The following is a 22,957-nucleotide window of genomic DNA, read 5'->3' on the forward strand; positions in this document are numbered from 1 at the left end:
CCAGAGGGTGACCAAGGCTCCCCTTGGGTTTATTACATTTTGAAGCCAGACATCCCCATCTAGTGGTTGTTCCACTCACCAAGTACCAGTTTTGTGAGAAGGATGCCCCGCGCACACACACCGCAATGAGACCAGTTGTAGCCCCCCCGTTATCTCAGTGTTTTCCTTGTGGATGTCTTAAACTGCTGTGAATATAGAATAAAGTACTTAAATTTCTTTTCCAAATGGAAAATAATCATTTTTTACTACTTATAATTTGTATGTGGGAAAAAAAAATGCTGCTATATTGAGGGGAATTATTTCACTACTGTTTCAGACACGGCAAATGTGCATGAGAATGTTTGACTGTACGTAGACTGAGAAAATAAAGCAGGATCAGATCTGTTCATTAACAACAAAATGACAAAAAGAATAGGCTACCTAACAGTACAGTGCTTTGCGAATTAGATTATTACATTAAAGTAAAATCACCAGGACCTTGTAGCATGTATAATAATGCAGAATCATATTTTTGCTGCACGTAGCCCTTTGTGGCCTTTCAGAGGAAAACATAATCACTTGTTTTTCTTGTTGGAGTCTTGCTCCCTACAGGTTTCACCACAACTCCCATGCTGCTGGTGGGTGTTGGTTTTTACTGTGAGTCAGGAGCAGCTCGAGGCTGGTGTTTGTCTGAGATTTGTCCTGGTGAGGGCTGCGGTGGAGCCCTCTGACCTTCCCTGGCTGCAAGGGAAATATAATAGTGTTCAGAAATGTGGTTGTGCTGTCACGTCCTAAGGTGAGGAGACATTTTTAGGACCACTTGGGCCTGGCAAAGGAAACAAGAAAGGAAACACCCTTGTTAGGCAAAGGCCAACTCAAGGTGTGTTTCAGGTTGGCCATGATAACCTCCCTGGCTCCTTTCGTAGTTCTTACTCCACCATGGGGTCCCCACCACCTGTGGGTGGGCAGCATCTCCCCATGGGACATCTGGTTCAGCAGGGGCTCCTGCCATTCCCCAGGGAGGGAGCCACCACAAAGTGCCTGCCTTTCCTTCCTCCCTTTGCCATTGGCCCCTCTGTTGGGTGCTCTTTGCTTGATGATGAAATCCTCAGAAGTAGAGCTAATATTTTTCAGCCTTTAGGTAATTAATTTATGCCTAGCCAACTCATACAGTAATATATCAGTGTGAACAGAGCCTGGCTTAAGGCACTAATCCTGTGGGCAAAGAAATAAATCTCTCCTGGACTTGGTTGCAGGAATGGAGCCAGAGTTTTTTATTTCTCCTCAATCTTGGCCTTTTAATTCCTTTTGCTTCTCTTCTTGAAGACACCCTTTTTTTTTCTCTACATAGAGACAACATTCAGAGATAACATTATAACTTGTTGGATCCTTCTCTCTTCCCTGAATTAAATCCTCTCAAGGGCACTCAGTGTTTGCTTTATGTCCTGTAGGGCTAAAGTGCAGCCAGGCTTACAGATGCCTGCAGAGTTTTTGGGGGTATTATCCACACAGCTTTCCCTGGCTGATACCCAGCGCCTGGCACAGCACCTGGGAATAAGTGTTTTCTTGCTGCGTAAACTGAGCACTGAGTTTCTCCATCTGAAAATTTCGGTTGATTCTTGAATGTCAGGGGAAAAGAATTGCCTGGAGGCAGCTGCAGTCACTGGTGAGGGGTTGGGGTGCAAGGGGAAGGAGAAAGCGGCTGCTCATCCCTTCTCCTGCAGTGTGGGAACATCTGTAGAAGTGCTGGCTAAGCACTGGCTGCAGGAGCTGGTGGCCGAGCGAGTGAATCACTCACCCGTGTTTATTGCTGGAGATAGGAGTAAGAATATTCAGCCGAAGTTTTGACAACTTGCTTCATTTCCATCTTCCGCAAATGAGTGTTTTTAAGGTGTACTTTATGTAGCCATTTTTAATAAGATCTGTTTAGTGGAAGTGTCCTACCCAGGCCTTTTCTGTTCCCATAGCAGTAGCAGAACTGGTTCCATATAACATATGTGCTTTTTTTTTCTTTTTTTCAAGCTGTTAACGACTCAAAAGCCATTGGGTGGCAGCATCAGCCAGCGAGCATCTCAAATTGTTGCTGAGCTAAATGCAAAAGCATAGGAAGGAAAGATTAGAAATGACGAGTTTCTTTGTAAGGAAAAAATGCTTTGGTTTGTATTTGAAGAGTCTGTGTTTAACTGCACACCGTGTATGTTTTGAAAATATATCTTTTCATTAGTTAAAATTATTTTAAAAAATAATACGTTAGCTTTGTAGTTGCATGTAAGGATTTTGAACCTGAAGTTTTGCTCTTTTGTGTGCACAAATTGAAGCAGAAAGTAAGAGAGCTTTCTCTGATTTTTTTGGTCTAAATGCAGTGAAGTGCCAAAAAAACCCCAACAACCAACAACAAACGGACCAACAAAACCAAAACCAGCCAAACAAAAACCCCACGAATCCCCTCCCCCACCCCCCCAACACCCGAAAACTCAAAAACAGCCCCAACAAAAACCCCACCAAGAAGAATATAATTAACTTTCTGATTATATCAGATTTGGGAAGGTAGTTACTACCAAGACATGTGAGTTCTTTGGAAGGACTTGGCAATAAAAAGTCAGCTGGTGTCATTACTTCAGAGTTGTTGAAGGAATTATTCTGATGCCCAGAGCTCAGACACAGCTTTCTATTTTTAATCCTTTTTCCTCAAATTTCTTCAAAAGTAGAAGCCTTAATTTGTAACCTTGAGGTTTTTGTTTGGTTGGTTGGTTTGTTTTGTTTGTTTTTTAAGTCCCTATGAATGTAGCATAAAGTGAATCAGATGCTGAGGGTAAGAGAAGCTGCCATGCAGGAGCTCTGAGCGGTGAACGGGGAGTCTTTAGGCTGCGCTTGCACAGGGGCTTAAGTGCTGTTTGATCTTGGTGTTCCCGAGCTGTGCGCACACAGCAGGGTGACAGCATCTGGGTTTCACATCATACGTTTATTTCAATTTTCCTTTTATTCACTTTTCAGTTAATACAAGGCTCAATGATGTCTTCAGCTTTGGGTTTGGAAAGTAGCATTTGTGATAACACACTGTTTCATCCTACATTGGGAATGAGCGAACTTTAAATATCCATGTATTTGTAATGATGTAAAACTTGCAAAACTGACTGAGAGTGCCCACTTTAGGCTTTATTTCTGGGTAAGGATGTGTTTTCTGTAGTAGGACTTGTAGTTATTTTTGTCCTAGTATATGGTGTCAGCTCAATTATAGGCATTTTCACAGAACTGCTGTTCTTTATGTTCCTGTTAACTCTCAGCATTCTCTTCTAATCTCAGCCTGGCAAGACTGTAAAAGCCACAGATAAATTTTAATTTTTTCGTAATATCCTTCCCTTCACAAACCATATCCAAACAGGAACATTTTGTGTGGTACCAAGAAAAGCCTCACGATCATGCTGTTCACATCTTGCTTTCAAATGCACCAGATAATACCACTTGTTTAAGCTTAGTCACGTCTTGGGGAATGTCAGAAGTCTGCATCACATGAGCTGCTCCTCAGATTTCCCAGCCAGTATCAGCATGTTTTCCTGGGGAGAAGCAGAGTGGAGATCTTATTAAAATGCCTCATCCTATATGTTAGTATTGATATTCAAATTTTGGGCTTATTCCTGTGATTTTCATGCAGTTTTTCACATTTACATTTAGCTGCTTTGTGTAAAAATACCTTTATATGTTTCTTTTCTTAAGGTGTAGGTATCAGATGGAAGAACATACCTTCTAACTAACCTTGCTGATGTTTTCATTTCATGCACAGCCCCCAGACTTGCCATCTTCGGGCATCTTTGAGCCTGCCTTTAGTTTAATTTTAAACACTTCTATCCTCTCTGCTGCATGATCTGTTTATAGACCTGGTGTTGCTTGTCCCCCTTCCCTTCTTGGAGCTCAGGAGGCCAAGAGGGCCACTGGTGTGTCCTCACTTCTGCTCTGGGTCAGCAGCCTTCCCCAGAGCAAATATAGCATGTGATGGATGGGAGAAGTGCCCGATACAACCTGGCTTTTTTCCCCTCTTGTCTCCTGCCTTCCTGCTGCTTGTGATAAATGCACCACATACAGAACGTGGAGGTGCTCCAAACCGGGGCGATCATTGAGCCTTTCCTCCTCAGCATCACTTTCTGCTGCTCAAGGGCCACTGTACTCACCAAATCAGCTGTGTAACCCCTAGAGAGAATGAGAGATGAGGAACCAAAAAGGCTGGCAGCACTGAAGTGCTAGGCTGCCTTACACCTTGCTGTCGGGAGGCTTTTACTCAGGACAAAATCTGCTCAGCGTGTCTGACTGCCCCATGGGAAGGTGCTGGCCCCATTCCCAGGGACTCTGATCCTGTTTCAAGAGTCAGAAATGGATTGGCATTGCTTCCCAAGGCCTCCAGCGTGTGCTTTGTCTGTCCCACCCCCCGGTTCCTCCCCCGTGGTGCGTATGGAGTTGGACGCCCTGCATGTGCCCATATAGGGAACGGTGTCAACTCTCTTGTTGACACGGGCTAATCCAGCCAGGCATGCACAGGGGCAGCAGGGTGTGATGCTCACATGTAGCGTGGCAGATGGCACTTGGGACTGGCTGTCTCCATCACACCCCTGAGACAGACACACAAGACAGGGAGAAAGGTTTTTTGTGTGCATCTGCATGTTCCTGGCTAAGCTTCTGAGGAGCTGCGCTGTGGTAGCCCCATCTATTGAGCCACACTCATTCCTAGAGGAGAAAATGATTGACTCTTTCCTGTGCTGCAAATGAATGGCAGCTCTGCAACACTTTTAATTTGTACAAAGTCTGTGCATTGTATCAGGTGAAAAGAGCTGAGCAGGACAAGAGGTCTTACAGCAAACACTTTGGTGAAAGCCTGGTTGACCACGTCCTTCTTTGCCAGATGTTTGGCCAAATGGGATAAATCTCAACTAAATGCCTTGTTAGTGAGTTTTCGTCAATGACATATAGGTAGCCCTCTTTAAGTTATTCACATCCTAATGTTGGAGTGGGCAGCAGAGGTTATTGTGTGAATTATTCTTTTTCAAATTCCAGTGATGCAAAGGAACCCACTACAGGAATGGAGATACCAGCTTTGCCTTCAATAGACAAATCAAGGGATGAAAGCACCCGAGAGTATTGCTGATACAGACACCACAGGCCAGGTCAGAGCCAGAAGACCTGACTGAAGGTTCAAACTGCTCAAGATCTCTTTGTAATTGTGCTTAACACACAATCTTCAGCTGCCGTCCCATCCACCAGATTGTTTCCTTTTGTAGTAACAAACCACTGCATTCACTGTGGACTACAGTACAAAACCCAGTAGAAATTACAGAGAAGTAGGCAAAACAACATTAAAGCAGGTGACGGTTCCTCTGCCCGTAGATGGGAACTGGCTGGCAGTACTGCAGGAGGCCAGCATTTCTCTGCAGTGAAAACTGACCTTCCGCTCATGTTGCACACATGGGCAACTGGTCTTGTTTAAAATCTAACTATTTTCTCTTCTAATTAATATTTTTTACAGAGCTAAAATACTTGTGTTAAAATATTTGATTAGCTCAGGAGCTGAATCAGCTGCAGAGCGAGTGCAGATGGTGACATGCAAGCAAATCCTGCAGGCTCTCTTTTTGCCTCAGCTTCTTAGAGGTTTTTTTGACTAGAAAAGACTATTAAATAGGCTGACCTTAAGTGTAGCACAGATGTCTCATGCTGCAAGATTCAGAGGGTGCTCTGACCTTCCCCAAACCAGGTTTTACAGCTCATCCCAGCAGCTCTGATGCCTGATCCTGGCAGCAACGCTACACTGTGGTGTGAATAGTGTATATCAGCAATTAGATTTGGTGCTGCCTGTCACTGGAGCCTCACTCTCTACAGACACCTGAGCAACTAAAAAAAAAAGAGAAATGTGGATATGGGCTTGTTTTAATATCTAACAGCAATTGCACCTGTAGTCCTAGCAGACAATGATAAGCTTTGTCACCATTCCTTGATATCATGTTAAAAAGTATTAGTGAATTTTGAATGAGTTTGCTAGTGAACCATGAAAAACGTCGAGGCCCAGGCACCCAAAACTTTTGGAATCACAGTTCTGTGAATTATTTCTGGTCTTTAATTTATTAGTTCAAATATAGACATGTAAACCAGAGATTCAGTTTTCCTGTCTCTCATAAAGAAGCTGTAGATGAAGTTGTCTGATTCTGGTTCCAGTAAGGAAGCTGCTTTGCTGTCCTGGGCAAATCAGGCTGCAATGCTGGTTGCAAAAAGAATCGTAGATGGATTTTTTTAGTAATTTGTTTGAATATATATGGAGCAGGATGAGAACTCAGGAGGAGTGACTGGCTGCAAGTAAAAGCAGGAAAAAATACATGTGAAGTTTGCTGCATGAACTGTGAAGACAGCTTCTTTCTCTTCTTTCTTCAGGGAAGAAAACACTGCTCTGTTTTATGCATATGTCATAAAAATTGAAATGGATATAGCAAACTCATTTAAAATAACTTATTTGATTGTTATAGAAATACAGGAACTCTTATAGCAGATCCAACCACAATTCTGTCTGTCTGCCAGTGTCTCATTTCTCAGGGTATTACAGAAAGCAAGACTATAAAGCTCATTTTTGTGGAATATGGAGATAATCTTCTTCCAGCCCCTACCCTATAGATGGTGGTTTATGCATGGAGATTTTCAGGCTCATATTCCATCCAGACATCAGGATGTGTCATTTATTCATTAGTCTTCTCTGAGCGTGGATGCTCTAATATCTGGAGATCTCTATCCTTTTTTTTCCTTTCTTTCTTTTTTCTAATTCTGCTGTTTAAATATTCAAATTGATCCGTCACATCCCTGCTTGGCTTGCATTGATGCATCTGACATTTCAGGATGTTTTCCAAATGACGTACTGATGGGTTTTGTTACAGTAATCCAGAAGCTCTGGAGATAGGAACAGAATCCGATTTTTTTTGTGTTTGCTGTAATAAAAAGAGATTTTAAAAAGTATTAAAAGATATCAGAGTCCAGAGATGATGCTAGACAATTGATATGAAAAGATTGACCTCTGAATTAGAAAGTCATGCCTAAACAATGCCTAAGGAGAGTGCTAGAGAGCAAAATTTCCTGAAAAGCTACACCACAGGACTTACAGCATAGGACTTATATCAGATATATTACTGCCTTTGACTCAGTGATTTTGCTCCATGTGTGCCATCTGCTCAGTTAAAAGTTCTTCTCAGCTGCATTACTTCATCTTTGCTTCCCAACACCCCCCCCCCGTGATGCAAGAGATCTGAATGATTGATTGATTGATTTATTCATTTTTTCCTTACCCCGACTAGTACCCAAAGACGAGCCTTTCTAGTCCCACTGGCCCCTAGAAGCATCATATTACTTTAGCAGAGGGTGGCAGGAGGGTGGGAGACCTTGCATGTGCCTGCAAGGTGGGTATTGAGACCAGCACATCCTTCCTCTGTGAAAACAACGGAGAGGCTCCCAGCTGAACTTTAACCAATTGAGAAGCTCCACTGTCTCCCTCTCAAGTGGATTTACTTTTAAATAACATTATTTTTTAGTTGCTTTTAATTAAGGTGGCAAAAACACTGGAAAAGGCACATTATAGCGAAAGTTAACAGATTTATTCTGAATGGCAGGTCTTTCCTTGGGGGGGAAAAGAACTAGCTGCTGGTTAGTTCCATTTGGTTGGTTTGTTTTTGTTTTCTTTCTCTCTTTTTTCTGTCTTTTTTTCCCCAGCTCAGCAGATAGATGAAGCAAAGACATGCCATAGGGATGAGATTTGCCAGATTGCCTGGAATGCTGTCGTTTTGGGGCAAGTTCTTTCCCTGAGTGTGAAGCGAAACAGGAGTATCTGATGACAGATCAAAATGCAAGTTAGGGGAAAAACAATCGAGCTGAGACAGTGAATCTTTTCCCCTCTCCGTGGAGATCAACAAGTGTGCAGTCTGAATGCTAGGTAGCATTTTCTAAAATCAAATTGCCTGTGTTACTTACCTCGCTTCCCTTCGCCTTTGGCCTGCTCTGTCTCGGTGGAAAAAATGCACGTCTATCTGCTGACACAGTGCAGTTGGCCGCCCCTGCCCGTCCTGCCCGTTGTGGCGGCAGCTGCAGGCAGGGAGGAACCTGCAGCCTTCAGTCAGCAGCCATATGCGGGCAGCGGTGAGGATTAACTCTGCTCCTGGCCGGAAAGGTCCCAACGCGGTTCCCAGGCTGAGCTCACCATATGTGTCTCACGTGATTGTCCTGAGAGTGACACGAAATGGAGAGTTCAGATTCGAGTGAAAGTCGGTTTGTGTTTCTTCATCCCATTTAATGCAGTGCAGATGCAGAGGAGAACGTGAGGACGTCTGTGCCGGGTGGGGGGAGATGTGACAGGCTGTAGAAAAGCCCCGTAGGTTTTACTAATGCCTTCTCCTTCCTCTGAATTTTCTGCTGTTTCCTGATGGGAGTTGCATGTGTGAAGGAACACCCTTGAACCACCTGTTAGGCGCCTTTCCCCTTTCAGTCACAGTCTTTGCCATCTCTTAAAGATATGGGGCTTTTTATTTGGAGAAAAGGCGGAAACTTGAACAATAGTTTTCTCCTTTGGAGAGGTGGGGAGAGCAGTCTGACGTGGCATGGAAAGGAAGAAAAAAGGCAAGAAAGAAATTAGAGAACAGGGATAGAGACCCCTCCAAGCTCCACTTTGAGCGAGTGTGAAATATTGCAGAATTATCGCTTTTTTTTTTTTAAGTGAAATGCGCATATTCACCGCCCAATTTAATTTGTGGTTTGCCTTACTGCAAAGTAATTTTGGAAATGGCATCTTCCATAGAAGGATCATGTCACACATATAGAATGCCACTGCTACTGTTAAAGGTTTCCAGAGTAATGCTGTTAATTGCAAAAAGAAGGTTTAGCGAGCTCTTGCTGTGTCCCAGGAGGGTAGTGGAGAGGCCAGCTAAACACTGTGAGTTTTCTGATGGGCTGAAGGGGCTAATGTAGCCTAGGCAAAAATAGGAATATTTGGCTTGTTTTATCTTTGGATGCGGTAGAACAGCTCATTTATTTAATAGATGTGTATACTGTGATATGTTAGGAGTAGGGACAGGAAAATGGAATTTTTTTGTGTTTATGTTAATTTTTGGATAATGTGAAATGTAGGGAAGATCAATAATTCTTCCACTCAGATGTAAAGCATAAAATATTCTGGTTTAGGAAGGTGCAAAGCTTTGATTTTATAAGGCTGGATCAGCAATGAGAAGACACGTGCCAAGTTAACTCATCAAATGCTGCATTAAGGATGTGCAGGTTTTGCATTGCCCCTTGCCCTGGCTCTGTAGCCCCAGCAGAGCCTGTGATGCAGGTCAGCGCTCGTGTGTTTTTGGAGCAGTGGATTAGCGCTGGGTGATGAATTTCCTTTCTGTTGTCTGTCTCTGAGCTGGCAGATAACTGACTTGAGCAGTAATATTAGCCCAAATAACATTAGTGTTTTTCCTCAACACCTCAACTGTCCTTAGGCGGCAGCCAGTCTGAACATGGGCAAATTACTCAGGAGCTAAAATATGATGTATTTGAGTGCGCGTTTTAAGAAATTGTTAAAACTTTAGCTGGGTAATGCTTGTTGCCTTCCAGAGCAAAGGCTTGCTTTGTAAAAGTCAGTGCCTCTTGGTCTTCGTTAGCGTGCCGTGATTTTTCCACTTCTTGCCAGATTAGACTGTAACCCTCTCCCTGGTGGGATCCCATGGTGTTACACTGTGTAGAAACAGGATTTTGGTGCTGATACGCAAAGAGACCGAGAACATATGGCATAAACATCAACCGATATTGTTTGCCATCCACACTTGCTGAGTGTAACGCAACAAGACCAGCTCCCGGCAGCCACGTGATCCGCCTTCCAGTCCTCCATTGGGGTGGGGTGGGTCTTTTTTTTTATTCATTCCTAAAGTTGTGACTTTCTGAAAGGAAGCTTGTAAATAGCTGGGGCGCAGAGAGCAGGTAGAATGTCAGTGGGATGTTACCGGGAGGCATGTGCGCAACGCTGACATCGGCTCCTGGCCGCGCTCCCTCCGCACCGGCTCCCCGTTCCCGGCTGCCCTATATGTTGCAAGAAGGTAGGATCGCGTCGTGCCACCCGCGTCCTCCTGCCATTGCCCCGAAACGCCTGGCTCCCCCGGCTCTAGCAAGGAAGGACGCTAATCTGCCAAGCGGAATATCATAGTGATCTTTAAACTTTAATTTTCAAGTCCAGCTCTTTGCGTAGCGAGGTGAAAGGCAGGCATGCGCAGCTCTAGCGGTAACAGCTAACTGGGATTTCAGATCAACGATACGATCTGGTCTGTGCGGTAGCTTCTTATAGTGCTTAGCTTTTTTGTAATACCGGGGCTTTTATACTTTAAAGGACATTCCATACTGAATTGAATCCTGTTAATTTGCCATGGTTAACCACCCTGTAATAAGCCTCATAGTGTATGAGTAGACACGAAGCAGAATTATATTAATGTCATTTGCAACCAGTGGGCGCAGAATTATTTGCACAATGTGAAAGAAGTCAAAGTACCTAAGTGTTTCAAAGATGGTTGAATTTGGAAGTGCTTTCATTAGTCTGCGAAGAAAGAAAGAAAGAAAGGGAGAGAGAAAGAGAGAAAGAAAGAGAATCAGAGCAACATTATTAATAACTGGGGTGTTCAGTTGTTTTGTTTTGTTTTTTGTTTTGTTTTATAGTTGGTACTTTATAGTTCAAGACAGCTTTTTATTTTCAGAGGTAAAGCCTGGGAAATAAATAAGGTAATTTTAAAGAAAATAACATTTTTTTAAAAACTAATAGCACTCAACTTTCTTAGACATCTTTTCACACAGAAAACTGAATCTGAGTCCCCGAGTGTTTTGAGAGTAAAAGATCCATCAGTAACACAAGGTGAAACATCTACTATGCAGGCCAGCGGAATGAATTAAAACCTATTTTCCCTTAGATGTATAAGCTGCTTAGTCGTACAGACTATAGCTATTGAGCAGAGCATGTGCATTATAGTAAAAATGGTCAAAACCAGCAAAAAAAAGTTAAGGGGCAATAACACACTGCTTAACCAAAAAGTCGTGGCGGCCGCCTGCATTGACAGTTTTGTCAGCAGGGCTGGGCAAGTGCCCAGCTGAGTGTTGTGGACGGGCTAATATCTTCACACTTTTCCCGTCCCCACAGCTGCCACACGCAGTGCTCTGAAACCTGATATTTTTCATCAAAAACTGATTCTTATTTTCTGACTTAGTACACTAATCAATTTTACCATGCAGAGCTTGGAGCATATTAACTGTCAGTTACTCCTAATTAATACTGAAGGCAGACAAAAAGGGAGAATAAAATAATTGATGTTATTTAATATAAAATGTCTCTACCAATTTTATTTCCTTTGTGCAAAACTCTTTTGGTCCCTGTTCAAGATTTAAGCACCGTCCTGTTTTATGTTTTGTTTCACAAGGTTGATTGAATGGCAGTTTATTATTCAAGACAATAAATTAAAGTTTTCAAAGCCAAAGAGTTCCAGCAGTCTGGCACGGGCTGTTTTCTGCCAGAAGGAACATGCTCAGGTCTGATTCATCCCAACTGCTTCCCTTTAACCTAAGGAAAATAAATAAAGCCTCCTATATATCTTTCAAGATTCACATTAAAATTTCTTTAGCATAGAAATTGGGATGCATTACAGAAAAAGTGAGCAACATTCATTGCAACATAGATAATGAAAGCTCCTAGGCCACAATATGCCACGTATTACTTCCATATAACAGTATGAATATTATGGCTTAATATTAAAGGCTGATTTCAAAGAGATCATGAAAAGAGAGCAGTATTCTTTGATGTTTTATGTTTAAATTAAATATAACCAAAAAGGGATACAGGAGGCTTGCTCTGCTCCACTGAAATCAGGAAAGGCTTTGCAGCACACTTCAGTAACAGCTGAATTAGATCTGAGCTTTGTAAGATTCACGTGTAATTTATGTATACCAGTAGTGTGTGTGGGTATGTAAACAGTGGGAATTTGTACCATTTATGTCCTTTTAAGATATATAGATAAAAAGAAAACTGAAAAACAGGCCTAAGTATATAGTTATGTAATATATATATATCTTATGAAATCCACAGAGGTTCTGTTTTTTTAATCAGAAAACCGACTTTAAAATAAGTGAAGTTTTCTTTCTTGATTTATTACTTTAAATTTCTTACTTTTAAATATTAGCAGTAAAGAGAAACTAAATCATACCGACTGCTTCGGGTCGGGGCTATTCCAGCATTTCTCCTTGAGTACTCCTGCGCTGTGGTGGTTTGTAAGACATTTAAACAAGCTTTTAGAGGAGGTGGTGCCCCTAGATTAATTATGAAATGATTGTCATGCTCCTGGGTGACTTTTGGTCCCAAGCTGTTGCTTTTCAGCTGACCTAGGGTACAAAGAGAAGAGCTCAGGTTTGTGCGCGATTTCTGTAGCCTGTGCCATGTCCATTACAAATACTGACTAGTGTTCTCTTAGAGAATTTCCTAGTATGCTTTTTCATTAAACTTTTCAAATAAATCATTGGGACTAACATTTAAAAATAAAAGGATAAAAAAGGGGAATTTAATATTTTTGTGCGGTTTTCTCCATTAATGGCAAACCTTTCTTTGAGCACGAATAAGCTACTTAGAAATAAAAATCCTTCTTAGTGCCTTAACCTTTCCACAGTTGTAGGTTTTTTTTCTGTCTACAAACTGAAGATATTACCTTTGTAAAAAGACTTTTATATTGTGTAATATTACTGTGAAATAGAAATTATTTATTCAAATGAGGAATTATCTTCCTACCACATTATGCTTCCTACTTTCAACACACAAATGAAAACGGCTGTGCCTCCAGGCGGTGCGAGATATTGATACACTCAAACTTATTATTTTTGTAGTGGTTAACAATACCATGCAGAAAACACATTAGCAGAAGGTGCAGTGAGATATTACTGTAATATCTTTTCTATTAAGTACTATATGCCAAGGATTATTTTTCAGTTGGGTATTTGCTTATGTGCTCATATAAAAAGCCTTTGAAGGATTCCTGATTTGATTTTTTTTTTGTTTGTTTGTTTTTTTTTTAAGGCTGCCTTTTTCTTTTTCTTTTTTTTTTTTTTCCTGAAGTTATAATAAGCTTTCCAGATAATTTCTCCCCAGATTTCTTCTATTTTGAAGGGGAGGCTGTGTGCAGCGAGCTGTGCGGCAAAGCCGCAGATGTGGTCCCTGAAGCCGGGGCACATTTGCGGGAGCCACTCGCCCTGTTCCCGCTGGGGTTACCTACCTGTGCCAATGCTACTCCCTGTCCTTTCGCTCACCCTATGGACTTATGTTACTGCTCACACCACCTTTTCCCCTGCTCCCCCCCTCCCAAAAGGCTTCCTGTGCCCCTCAGTCTGCCGGCACGCCCTTGGGAGCAGGAGGGGGCTCGGGACATGGCCGCGCAGCTCCTAGCACCGTCGTCTGCATGGGGTGCGCAGCTTATGGCGCGGTGAGATTATTGGGGAGCCCCATCACCCTGTCTTACAGGAGTCCTGCTGGGATGCTGGTGGGTAGGGATAGTCTGGCTTGAGAATTTTGTACAGTAAAGGGGTATTTAAAACCTAGAAGACAAGAGCTGTTGCAGGGAGGTGCTGAGGAGGCAGGTGTGGGTAGCAGGGCACTGCCAGGCCGTCATGGCTTGCCCTGAGAGCTCCATAAACTGTGACATGAATTCTCTTTGCAACGTGTTACGGTGGGGAATGACCTGGTGCTATAGCTACTTTTGATGTTTTTTAGCATACATTTAAAATACATTTTTTAAAATACATTTTTTTTAACTTCAGCAAATAATGAACTGTGTTTCCTTGGGAAGCAGTTGCAGATAGATGGTTGCAGTATAGCCAAAGGAGTTTGTATGGCTCCCTGTTGAAATTTGAAATGTAGACCTGTGTTCCTGTGCATGCACTAAACCTCAGAGGCATCTTTGACATACTGTGGCACATCATCAAAACAAAAGAACATTTAAGTGTCATGGAAGAAAATGATAGGTTTTCCAACTTCTGAAAATCATTACCTATAACCTTGCCTTTAGGTGGTACATTCATTAGACTACGTCACTTACTTGAAAGGAGTTGAACTTTGCCTAATTAAATATTTATGGTGAGATGCATTGCATAAATGAAAGCAGAAATAAGTGCAGTATACAATCTGGAGTTCAACACAATATGAGAAACATATTTCTAGGGTCAAATGTACTGTATAAAAGGGGGAGGAATTGTGAAGGCCAGTCCAGGCTTTGGTGATACCTCATTTTGTTGTTCTTGCACTGTAAGTGCAAATGTTACAGTGAAGAAACAAGAATATACAGTTGATTTTAAACAACAATACAAAACAATTCTCTCAGAACTATAGAGCAAAAGTTGTTAATAAGAAATCAGTCTCACCAGAGATGGTCCACCCTTTTATTCTTGCAACTGCAAATAGGCCAGTTGCCTTTTTTTGTTTTGGTTTGGTTTTTTTTAGCAGAAGTGACTGTCAGGGTGTGGTCTCTTCAGCAAGCAAAGCAGAGCTGCGTGGTGGATAAGATGTCCTTGAATTACTGGTGTTTGGAGAGAAAATGGAAAAGTGCATCACTGTTCCCTTCTTGGGAACAGACTTTACTCTATTTGAGACTTTCATTGATGACTTGGTTGAACAAAGCATCCATTAAATCTGCAGCTAGTGCCAAGAGGAGAGGATTTACAACTGCTCTGGAGGCAGCATGGGAATCCAGAGTAATCCTGACAGACTGGATCTGACATAACCCGGATGCGGTATTGATGAGGACAGTATGAAATGGTGATGCGATAAATCCATTGGACAGTCAAAAGGAGAAAGGATTGAACTGGCCTTTCCTGTGCGGGAAGTCAAATCTGCTGACCTCCAGAGATCTCTCCCAACCAACATCTCTGGGCTCTCCAGGACAGGGGCTGGGTGTAACAGGGACCTCAGGGCTGTGCTTTTATGAAGAAAAGCAGTCAAACTGGGCATTGTGAACAAACACAACAGCAAAATGTGCAGAGAAAGGAGCTGGGATGGTTGTAGAGAAGATTGATAGCAGCTGCAGGAAGGTAAGAGTAGCCTTTCTCGGTGTGCATGGGAAGAGTGCTTGGTGCTGTCAGCAGAGAGTCACCATGGGCTCTAAGAGGAGCTTTGCAAGACTAAGGGGATTTGAGCAATTAATTCTTCCTGGAGGTCATGAAATCTCCACCAAAGAAGGTTCCTAAGAGCAGATTAAATAAACATGTCACGAGTGGTTGAATTCAGGTTGATCTTGCCTCAGGAGCTGCTCTCACCGTCATCCTAAGATCACTTCCAGTTTTATCTCGGTGATCGCAGCCATTATGCAAGATATAGCCACTATGTCTGCCCCTTCATTTTGTCCCTTTCCCAGTGGAAATTCTGAGTCTCTGCATGTAACCAAAGACAGAGAACATTTTGGCTGAAAGTTTCACTTGAGCGAAAAGGATTCTCAGTAACAGACAGGCATTTAACTCCTATCAGCTTTGTAAGTCTTGAATTTAGCAGCTCTGTGATAACATTTTACATTTCATCTTCCAGCTAACTGTTAGGTTGGATGATTGTCCAGATAATGGAGTTTACCATTGCCAAACATATGCAAAACTCACTTGGCAGAGCACATGTATACGTTGGCTGAAGTTTTATTTTATGCCCTCAATAGTACAATGGAGGGATTTAAAAATCGTTATTTGGGATAAGAAGGGTTTTACTTGCAGCTTATAAACATATTAAAGTAGCTTAAGGTTTTTAGTGCTCCCCATCATTAGCTGAACTTACTGTGAAAAATGATCTCTTTTTTTAATTATTTCCAAACAGAAGTCAGCAAAAACAGTTCAGCGACAGATGATTTCAGAGCTTGAATTATAAAGGTGGAGGGGTTTTCTTCTTTCAGCAGATTTTCCAAGTTTGCTGATCAAGAAGGTCATTTTACTAAAATTCAAAGAAAATAGTTCTTATGGAGCTGAAGAGAAAGTGAACAGTCATCTAGTATCAGCCAGATGCAGAGTATAGGAAAAAGTCCCTGTGTCCATTTTTTTAACCAATGCTCCAGTCTTTATTGACGTGAGCGCTGGGTTTATTCAACAAGCAAAAATGAACGTAAACCCTGTATTCTTAATGGGGTCAGCAAAACAGCATAACATATCATTATAAAGAATAGTTATTCTAATAATTAATATATGTTGTTGGGATTGCTGAACTTTGTCTATAATTCTAGCTGCGTTTGAAATACAGCTTTGCAGTTCCCTTGAATTCAAGAGGCTGAATTCTGTCCTCACATACAAACATGCGATCTCACTGAAGTACTGTCAGATGGTGTGTTCTTATTTGAATACCAAGTTTACCCCTAATATCTTATGAATTTCATCTGTATAACAATTATTTGTTTATTTTTAAGGGTTTTTTTAATTTGCTTTTTTAGTATTGCAGCAATTGTTTTGGATGTATTTAAAGGAGGCGGCCCCATGTGTTTTGAATAAATAATATATTACAGGGCAGGGATGTTCACACTTCTGCATAACAGAATGTAATTAATTTTGTCCTTGGATAATTAGGAAACAGATCTCTGATGTATTCAGGAGTCCTGAATTAAAAACATACAGTTTGCTAACTGTTAGAAAAATACATTCAGAAACAGCTTGAATGGATGAAAAAACAGCAAGCTATTGCTAATATGGTCTCAAATCTAATACTAGGCTAATGCAGAATAGTCGTATATCTAGGATACTTGTGCATCTCAATATCTTTGGCCATTTTGATTCTGAAATCCACACAGTAATATAGACAGACTGGGAAAAAGTGAACATTTTGGAACAAAAAAATATTGAAAATATATCTTTCAAAGATTTTGACAGGTAGATGTAATTATAAGTAAAAGCAAACATGTCATAGGGTAGGAATGCAAAAATTGTAGAAAATGTGCTAGATTCAAGGAAAGTGGAAGAAAACAAATTCTGAACTGCTATGAATTAGTCCTTTTTTTTAAAAAAAAAAAAAGTACTGAAATTCATACCCTCTGCAGCATTTCAAAAATTTGTGAGTATAAATACTTCCTAAGTAAATAGTTGCAGCTAAGATCATAACTTTACTAGTTCATATTTTTAAAGTTATTTCCTAATTTTTAAAGGTGCTGGTCAGCACTTTAAAATCCTTAACTTTATAATTTGAAAATCAAGCTCCAAGTTGTTGGTCTGTTCTAATAAACATGTTTTGTGTTCAGCCTTTTCATCACTCTTATAGACAGGATTACTCAAATAATCCAGCCATCTAGATACTTCACCTCCGACACTGTGTGCCACTCGCTGTTCTTGGATGCTAAAAGCATAATAAGGATGACAGGGGTAGCAGATGGGTGGAATTGATTTATAGCAATATAGCCTTGCCAGTGCTTGCAACTTCATTGTGGGTGTTGCAGTAGTTGATGCACATCTTCAACTCCTATTTTCTGGAGCTGTGTGAAAACTCTCCTGGTTAAAGGGTTTCTTTGTGAAAACTGAACGGCAGCGCTCCTGCCTGTCATTATTTTGGTAAAAAAAGACCATTTCTGCTTTCCTAGTTGTGCAAAGAGACTGCTGGTGTAGTCCAGCTGTATAGCTAATGTTAAATAAATAAGTGAGGAGGGCAACTTCTGTTTACTTTTTACATCGCTGACCTTATAATTTGGAATGTTTTGCACGGCACAGAGCTAACTTGGGCTGACGCAGGCTAATTCCCTGGGTGCTCAATGGGGAATGAGAGCTTCATTCAGCTGCTTTGAATCATCTTGCAGCAGAGACCCCCCACGAGCAGGCGGGGGCTGCGCTTTGGTAACCCGAGGACGAGCTGGGGTGGGAGGTGTGTGTGTAGGAGTGGTGAACGGCCCCCACAAAATGCCTTAGCTGAGTGCTGTCTCCATGTTTGCAGTTTTCAATAGTTTAGTAAATCTGTAGCAGGGTTATTTGTAAACTTATGCTGTCAAGTACATAAATATTATGATTGTAGAACAGAAAGAGGGAAAGAAATTTTCAAACCTGTTCTTGCCAGTCCTCTTATGTCCTGTATTTCATAGCAGAAGATAAATCCTCAAATTTGGGTGTTGCACTAAAAGGTGCTTTATACACAGCTCTTCTCCCAGCCTCCCATCTGTGCATCTGCTTTTCCCACTGACCCATGAACATGCACTTCCTTCTTTGCCTTGATTAGATGATAAAATATTCCATTTCTGCTGTGGGAGAATAGAGCATGCAACCTGAAACACCCTGAAATCTGGAAATTCTTAACAGACATCTGGATTTTGAAGCTGTGGCTGTTCCCAAACCTATCAATGCATGGGAGCAACCCTCCTCACTAATTCTATCTCCCCATGAGTGGCTTGGGAGCTGCAGCTTCTCCTTAGGGCATTCATTTTTCTGCAGGTAAGGTGGGTCCCCAGTTCTCCCAGCTGCTGACCTGCAGTTTCTTAGAGACAGTGTTCCAAAGTTGATCGAAACATGAGGACGCTGAGGGAGCTTCAGGGCTTGCGGTGGTGTCAGATGAGCTGGTTTCACTGGAAAGAGGGAGCCCATGCCTGTGTCCAGCAGGTAGCTGCCAGGGTAGGGAAGCAGCTGCAGCTGTCGGGATGTGCACGCTGCTGCGTAGGCTTGCAGCACAGTGGAATTACATTGGTGGGAACAGGAGTCATCTGTGGCTCCTGAGCCTGAAAACATCATATGCTGGCTTCTGGCTTTTCTTTTTATTTTAAGACCACCAGGCAGTTCCTATTTGCATGCTCTATAAAACTTTTTAAAAGAGCTTTACAGCTTACTTAGCATAAAAAATAAAAAGGTATAACCAGCTGTAGAATGAAACATTTGTCAGGAGTGTGGCAAGTCACATGCAGCACATCGTAAGCCAGGACACTCTAGATGCTGGTGGCACAATACAGCGCGGGCACTGGGTCGTGCCATCTCCGTTGACAGTCATGACAGTGCGTACACCAGCATGTGATCCTCTGCTTGCCGTGATCCTCACACAGCACAGGGCTCCTTGGCAGATTTTCTGGGTCCTCAGGATCTCACAGACTGTGGTTTCTGAGTTGTTTTCATTGTACTTGTGCCCTGGCTCTCATCCGTAATCAAATTAATAGCAAACTGCACTGTAAGTGCAAGTCAGAGAGAAAACGATAGAAACCACACAGGAAAACAAAGACACCTCAGCCCCAAAGCGATGGTGTCAGCTTGTGCTAGCAGGGATCTCGTCATTACATAATGATGCACTTATCCAAACGGCGTTTTGTATTTTGGGAGACAGATGTGCCTTGCAGTTGCTAGTGGAAGTTAAACGTTAAATATGAAACCCATTCATTTTCTCTTAGTCATACTTTGGATTTAAGCAGATGTTTTCCTAATTTGTGGTTTTCAAATGTAGCATGCTGACAAGACATATATCATTAACTACAGCTTCATCCATGCAGTTGAGCAAATTGGCCAATTATTAACAGTGAGGGTTGCATGGCGGTTGATGCATAACTCCTGCTGCTTTGAAAGGCCTAAAAATTGAAACCAAATACATTTTTACAATAGAAATTAATTGAGCTTTGGACCACATCCCTGTTATTTGAGTGCTCTCTGCTCTCATTTTCGGAATGAACAGCCATTTGTAATGTGCTGAGTAGCTGTGCCGTCTGTGAGCAGAGGCTCCTGGTGGTGGAAAAAGTGATGGCTAATGTTTTTGTGGTATGGGCATGAAAATGGCTGATAGTATCCAAGTGTAGGCAGCAGGACATATAGAGGGACAGTGCCCATGGGATACTGTATGTACATGCGGACCAGGCTGGCTCTGCCACAGATGATGCAGGAGGCATGCCATAAGGGTGCAGGGGGAACAGGAACAGTAAGGTGGGTGCAGCTGCCTGGAAGCTACTGCTGCCTAATAGTTTCCATTATAACATTTCACTTGCTTGTAACTTAGCTAGAGTTTACCTGCTTTTATTTCTTTTTCTCCTGGTTTGTGTTTTCAGGGTTTGACAGGGTGAGGGGAGGAAGTGTTGGTGGTAGTGCTGGGAACTGGGGAGATGTCCCAAAGGTGCTTCCCAAAGCCAGGAACCACCATATGCCTGAAAATATCATCTCCTGTTTTCCCAGCTCTGGAATTCAGGCAGGCAATCTATTCATCATTTATTCACCCCATGTATGAGACTTGAAGGAGAACATTCAATGTACCTCTGATTTCTAGACAGTATAAAGACCTTGACTTTCACCAGCTGGCACTGCAGAAATTTTATCTTATGTTCCAGCTGAACTGGGAAAACTCTTTGGAATGGTTTGTTCATAGTTGCTCCAGCTTCTGTAAAATCATTTGGTGTTTTTATTTTTTCTCCTCTATATTTGCATCTGGACAACAGGGAAACTGTACAGTTTGTTACAGAACAGGGTGCCATGCAGATTAATTAATTGAGAACTGTAAACAACTAAAATAAATAGATTGTGGTGTATTTAATGTTGATTTATGCAACCAGATGTACTAGATGTGATGTAACTGTGTGGCTGGCTTTACAATCCCATTTGCTGTCCTTTTCTTTACATCCCCCTGCTCTGCGGGAAAAGGGAGTAATGGTAACCTCACAAAATCGGTCAGGGTGGTGATGTCACAGCAGGGAGGCCAAAGGTTGCATGAATTGCATAAAACGGGAAAAACTATAGATTTGGGGATTGTGTGGGATGGCTTGTATTGCCTCTGTTTCTAGTCTGCATCAAAGGCATGAGTCCTACAGGTCCTTAAAATGAGCTGAAGGCCTGATCCAGAGATTGATGAGGGATACAATGGGGGTTTTAAAGAGAGATCTTTGGCATAGTTGTCTCCCTAGTAGCTTTTTGATTGAAGGGGGTGCGGCAGCGGGTGTGGAAAGGAAGATGTAGGCTTATGATTGCACTGTCAACCAACACCTTGCTTTCACTGGGTTTAGATAAGCTACATCTCCAGAAGTGGCCGTGTAACCCACGCCAGGCTTTAGTGGGAGCACAGGGTAACATTGGGCGAGTTCAGCTAACCCAAGTCCTGGTCCTTTGCAGTGCTGCCAAGCTCCTGGAGAAGAGTCCATTCTCCGTTGGTGCCCCAAGCCCCCTGCTCCCCTCGCCGGCCAGCCTGCAGCTGGCACAGCTCCAGGCGCAGCTCACGCTCCACAGGCTGAAGTTGGCTCAGACTGCCGTCACCAACAACCCGGCTGCCGCCACCGTCCTCAACCAGGTGCTCTCCAAAGTGGCCATGTCCCAGCCACTCTTCAACCAGCTGAGGCACCCCACTGTGATGAACACCCCGCAGGGACACGCTGCGGGGCCGCCGCAGGGGCCCGCCATGGCTGGCGCGACGTTCCCCTCCGGCGGCATCGCTTTTCCCGCACAAAACCCGGCCTTAGCTGCGCCAGGGGGCGGCCTGGGGCCTGTCCAGGCCCAGACACCCAACGCCATCGTCATGAGTCCCTTTGGCGGTGTCATGGCTCCCACCTCCAGCCAGCAGCTGGTGGTGGGTCTCAACAAGGCAGGCACCTCCGCCTCCGCAGGGGGGTTTTACGAGTACAACAAGCAGAACGCTGCCAACACCGCCCCTCAGGCGTACGCCTCGGAGGGGGACCAGCCCGGCCAGCATGGCTTCCTCACTGGTGGGGCCCACGCGGGCTCCTCGGCGGCAGGGCCACGCTACGAGGGTCCCTTTGGGGCTCCCACCCAGCTGCAGCATGAGGCGGTGGCCGCCTTTCCCAAGGAGGCCTACGGGGCAGCGCGGGCCTTCCCCAGCGACCCGAACGCGGGCTCCCATCCGAAAGGAGATCCTGGCCCTGTCTTGCATGCCAGTGGTGCAAGCAACCAGTGGGAAAACATCCCTAATTTTGCCAGCCAAAACAAGCCTGACCTCGTGCCCGGCGACAGCCTGTGGCCGTCAGCGAGTCAGCAGCAGTATGAAATAAGAAACGAGCTCTACAACCCCGAAGAGCCGACACCTGACACAAAGTTCAGCGCGGCCGCCCCCCCCGCCTTCGGCCGCCTCAACCACAGCCAGCAGAGCTTCGGCAGCCCTCGCATGAGGCAGAAGGAGGAGCGGGGCGGCGGCGTGCCCGACCTGCCTGCCCGCTCCCTGCCGCCACACCAGCTGGGTGACCTCCGCGGCGTGGCCCCCCTCCACTTCCCCCACGTCTGCACCCTATGCGACAAGAAGATCTTCGACCTGAAGGTGAGTTGTTTTAAGGCACCCCCAGGGCACAGTGTGGAGCCTTGAACGGGCTGTCTGGTGATCGATCTGGCCACCGGCTCCTGCCACCATTTGCCAAAAGCATCTGTCACCACAGAGGTGCCTCGAGGAAAGCAGAGACAAAGGGCCATAGTTTGGCTTAGGGTGCTGTATGTCTGTTTCATGGCGATTGCTGGTTTTGTTCTGCATGTCATTGTGAAAAGTGGCTACACTTGGCATGAGAAACGCGAGGTCCAGGCTGGGGTCGTGGTTCATCTCGTGGGCCCAAAGTGAGGGGAGGAGGAGCTCGAAGCTGATCCCTGGCTTCTCAAGGCAATGTTGTAACCGCAAATCTGAAGTTTCATCTGCTTCTCCCTTTCTCCTGACGCTTCTGAGCCCAAAGGCTTCCCCCTAACAGCCTTGCGGAAACAGCTTGCTTAAACAAAACAGTGCATTTTGATTAAATGATTTTAATAATTCCTCTGTCGGGCTCTTCCTTCTTCTAGTAGCTCTAAGGAAAATTTAGGACTCAGGCTCCCCAGTGACTTTGGCCTGAAAGTAAGAAGCTGCTCAGCACGTGTGGTGCAGACCATGGTCCCACTTCTCTTCATACTCTGCCAAGGCAGGTCAACCTTATCCTTGAGAAGTTTCCTGGTTGCCCAGAGAACCTGTGTACTTGGCTGCATTATGTAGGTCAGGTCTGGAGAAGGCCATTTGCATGGTCCTCTGAGCCCCACAGCCATTCATGGGCTCTGGCTGGCG

The 22,957-nt window shown here is 43.6% G+C and overlaps 1 protein-coding gene across 1 annotated transcript in view; it reads left to right on the forward strand.

The window, feature by feature from the left end:
* RBM20 (RNA binding motif protein 20) overlaps window positions 1-22,957 on the forward strand; it is a gene marked incomplete at its 5' end in the record, with an annotated part of 101,908 nt that overhangs the window by 57,641 nt on the left and 21,310 nt on the right. The window contains one exon of the mRNA XM_080348055.1: window positions 21,046-22,198. Coding sequence (XP_080204181.1) covers window positions 21,046-22,198 — 1,153 coding nt within the window. The remainder of the gene's footprint in view (window positions 1-21,045; window positions 22,199-22,957) is intronic.

The sequence above is a fragment of the Nesoenas mayeri genome (assembly GCF_963082525.1).
Source record: "Nesoenas mayeri genome assembly, chromosome: 7".
Lineage (NCBI taxonomy): Eukaryota > Metazoa > Chordata > Aves > Columbiformes > Columbidae > Nesoenas > Nesoenas mayeri.